The sequence below is a fragment of the Nematolebias whitei genome, chromosome 12 (assembly GCF_014905685.2).
Source record: "Nematolebias whitei isolate Nwh7 chromosome 12, NemWhi1, whole genome shotgun sequence".
Taxonomy (NCBI): Eukaryota; Metazoa; Chordata; class Actinopteri; order Cyprinodontiformes; family Rivulidae; genus Nematolebias; species Nematolebias whitei.
The window spans coordinates 35,706,993-35,710,481 of record NC_056509.1 but is presented as its reverse complement, the minus strand read 5'-3'; the positions used below and the strand labels follow the sequence as shown (position 1 = coordinate 35,710,481).

The window sequence follows — 3,489 nt, the reverse complement described above, 5'->3', positions numbered from 1 at the left end:
AAGGACAATGGTCGGCTACTACCACACCACCCTTTAGCTGTTACACCGGCTGAGGTGTAGGCATTTTTGCGTTTGCTAAGACTGCTTCTCTGTGGTGGCCATCTTGAATGGGGTTGACTCTGCAAACCTTAATCAGAAGTAGATTTGCACCAAATAATCATTTTCTGTAAAGTCCACCTGATTTATTTTCTATGTTAGTTCATGATAGTTTGCTGACAAAAAACATTATCGCTCCGTGTTTGCATTTGGTGGCAGGTTATAGATATTTAGACATCTGGCTTGTTAGGATAGTTTTTTTTAGGCATCTACTTGCCTAATTTTAAATAAAAAAAATTACATAGATATATTTGATATTCTTGAAGGGGAAAAAACTATAAGTCAACAATCAACCAGTTTTAGGCAAACTTGTTTTTGGTGTTCAGTGAGTGTGATTTATACACAGTTTTTCCTCCAGCGTTTCAAAATGGTTCCTTGCTGCTGCTGCGTGAAGTTAGCCTTTGTGCGGCTGTTCGATCGCCGCTGACATCCTGTCGCTCTGTGGTCAGTCAACATGCGTGTGCTTCTTGACAGGAAGCTCATCGCTGCCTGTGTGTTTCTGTGCAGGCTGAAGAATGGAGTTGGCCAACCATGGTCTTATCCTGCTGCAACAGCTTAACGCTCAGAGGGAGTTTGGCTTCCTGTGTGACTGCACCGTGGCCATCGGAGACGTCTTCTTTAAAGCCCACAAGGCCGTCCTGGCTGCCTTCTCCAACTACTTCAGGATGCTCTTTATTCACCAGGACAGGTCAGAGGACAGGTGCTCAGATGCATTAGAGGCTAAGTGGTGGGTCGCATTAAAGAAAAGACCAACCAACATTAAACTTAAAGGACTGCTAGGCCTTTGTTTCTATCATGTTTTGATGCCATCTGCTGCTTTTCTAGTTTATTTTTGCTGTTAAACTTGGACAACATTGTGTCAGATTACCAGGTAATTGTTCTGTAGTTAACTCATGTGCATTTGTTTCAGTGACTGTGTGCGTCTGAAGGCTGCCGACATACAGCCCGACATCTTCAGCTACCTCCTCAACCTGATGTACACAGGCAAGCTGGCACCGCAGCTGATCGATCCCGCGCGGCTGGAGCAGGGCGTCCGGTTCCTGCACGCTTATCCGCTCCTGCAGGAGGCCAGCCAGTCTACGTATTCCCACCCCGAACAGAACATCAACCTGTCCACCTCTCTCTACGGCATCCAGATCTCTGACCAGCAGATGGCGCTGTCACCCAGAGGAACGTCTCGCCAGCAGACCACCTCTCCCTTCGACTTGGAGCAGGTCAGCTCGGAGGGAAAGTTTCTGTCCACGCCAGCTGCAGGTTCAGTCACAAATTCTGTAATATCCAAACAGGTTTCCTCACACCCCGATGCCGAGGCCTCAACGAGTGGAGCTAAACCCTTGGTTGAGGAGGGGGGGATGGATTTACTAAATGCAGATGGTTCCTCAGCTGGTGCTATTCTCCATGTGAAGCCCAGCATAATGAAGAGGAATTCCTCCTTCAGGAAGCATTACTCCTGTCATCTCTGCAAGAGCAGATTCACACAGAGAAGTCTGCTGAGAGAGCATCTCCTGCAGCACGCTCAGACTTTCCAGCATCCACCGGCTGAGCCCAGCAAGGCGCCCTCACCTGTGATGGGAGACCTCGCCATGTTGGCAGCGGGGGCTCTTGCAGGTAACAAATCCGGGTCAGGTGTCGTGGTTGCGGCTGCATCAGTCGAGATCATCAGTGACAGCGAGCAAACTCCTGTTTCAGGGACCAACTCCGACTCTCCACAAGCTGAGGTTTCCACTTCCACCTGGGGGGTGGGAGGATTAAACTCCCAGGCCGACACGCCGCCCCCGTCAGACATCGCGGACATCGACAACCTAGAGAACGCAGACTTGGACCGGGAGGTGAAGCGGCGGAAGTACGAGTGCTCCACCTGCGGGCGGAAGTTCATTCAGAAGAGCCACTGGCGCGAGCACATGTACATCCACACGGGGAAACCCTTCAAATGCAGCGCGTGTGGGAAGAGCTTCTGCCGCGCCAACCAGGCGGCCCGCCACGTGTGCCTGAACCAGGGGGCCGACTCCTACACCATGGTGGACCGTCAGAGCATGGAGCTGTGCGCCGCAGGAGACGACAGCAGCCAGATGGAGGCCATGTTCTTGGGCTCCTCGAAGCCTTACAAGTGTAACATTTGTGCGACAACCTTCTCCAGTCCCAGCGAGGTGATTAAACACCTGTGCTTCTCACAAGGAGGACTAGTCGGGCTGCAGGGAAACGCGTCCGTAGGCGCGCTGCTGCAGCGGGAGGAATTTTCCAAAGATGAAGGCTCAGATTTGTCCAACTCTGGCACCCCACTAGAAGCAATAAAAACTGAGGAGATTCTTGTGGAATAGTGCCAGAACTGTGTTTTTGTCCTTTTTTTTTTTAAACTTGTTTTCTAAATTATCGTTAAAAGGTAAGCTAAAGATAAAGTTCGTCAAAGTAGATTTTCAGTCTACTTAAACTTTATTTTACAATGAAGTGCTTTAAACTTTTAGGCCCTCCGAGTGCTAAATTAGACTCTTTCTATACAATCAGGTGGAATTTTGATTACACTGACATTTTCTTGAAAGCTATAAGATAAATATTAATGATATTGTTTGTGTACATTCTTATCATCAGGATAAGCCCGACTCAAGAATTTGGTGCAGGTGCACATGTAGGTTTTCAGTATAAAAGGAAGCTGAGGCGGTTCAGGAGGAAACGGTGAGGTGCGAGGTGTGTCGACCGTTGCAAAATACTGTAACTGCAGAGAAACAAAAGGCTGACTCAACGCATCAGGTAGAGAATTTGTAGCCGAAAGCACAAAAACACGACAATCTGTGCTCTTAAGTAAAGTAAAAGGTAAATATGCATCAAAGTACATTTGTCTTCCATTAGTCTTCTGGTTGTGGTCTCAGCTCGGCAGGATGTTTTATAAATTAGAGACTTTACTGCACCTTTTTCAGCGACTATAGTTTTAATCTGTGTGTTTTATTAGTCTCTTTTCTGTCACCCTTTGGTCACAGGCTACCTAAGAAAGTGCGTTGTCTACAGTGGTGCCACAGTTTTTAAATCTTTTTTTATTTTCACGATCTTTGCTAGTTGTGCGTTTATATTGTATAACTCTGGTAACTAATGATCCATCCAGTCACATTTACCTCCATATGAGGCTGTCCTGTAAAATATAAACTCATACGTTCGTTTTTTTTGTTTTGTTTGAACCTGTTCCTAAAATCCCTTAGTTTGTTTTTCTAATTTTGTACACAGTGCTATATTCATAGAAAAGATGTTATACTTCAAAGCTGTAAAGATTTTAGTGCATTTTTAAAATGGGTTTGGTCTAGCAACTCTAAATGTGTTATAGGGCTGGGAGTGTTCAACATGTCTTGAGTTTTACCAAGTAATGTTATATTTAAAAAGCTGATATTTGAAGTCTTTTAAGTCAGG

General features: G+C 46.2%; 1 protein-coding gene across 1 annotated transcript; it reads left to right on the top strand.

Annotated features, from left to right (window-relative positions):
• Positions 1-611: 611 nt before the first annotated feature.
• Positions 612-2,741, top strand: zbtb2b (zinc finger and BTB domain containing 2b). Its single transcript, XM_037685487.1, has 2 exons — positions 612-784; positions 1,007-2,741. Exons 1-2 carry the CDS (start codon positions 612-614, stop codon positions 2,412-2,414), a joined length of 1,581 nt encoding a protein of 526 aa, XP_037541415.1. The 3' UTR covers positions 2,415-2,741.
• Positions 2,742-3,489: the final 748 nt, after the last annotated feature.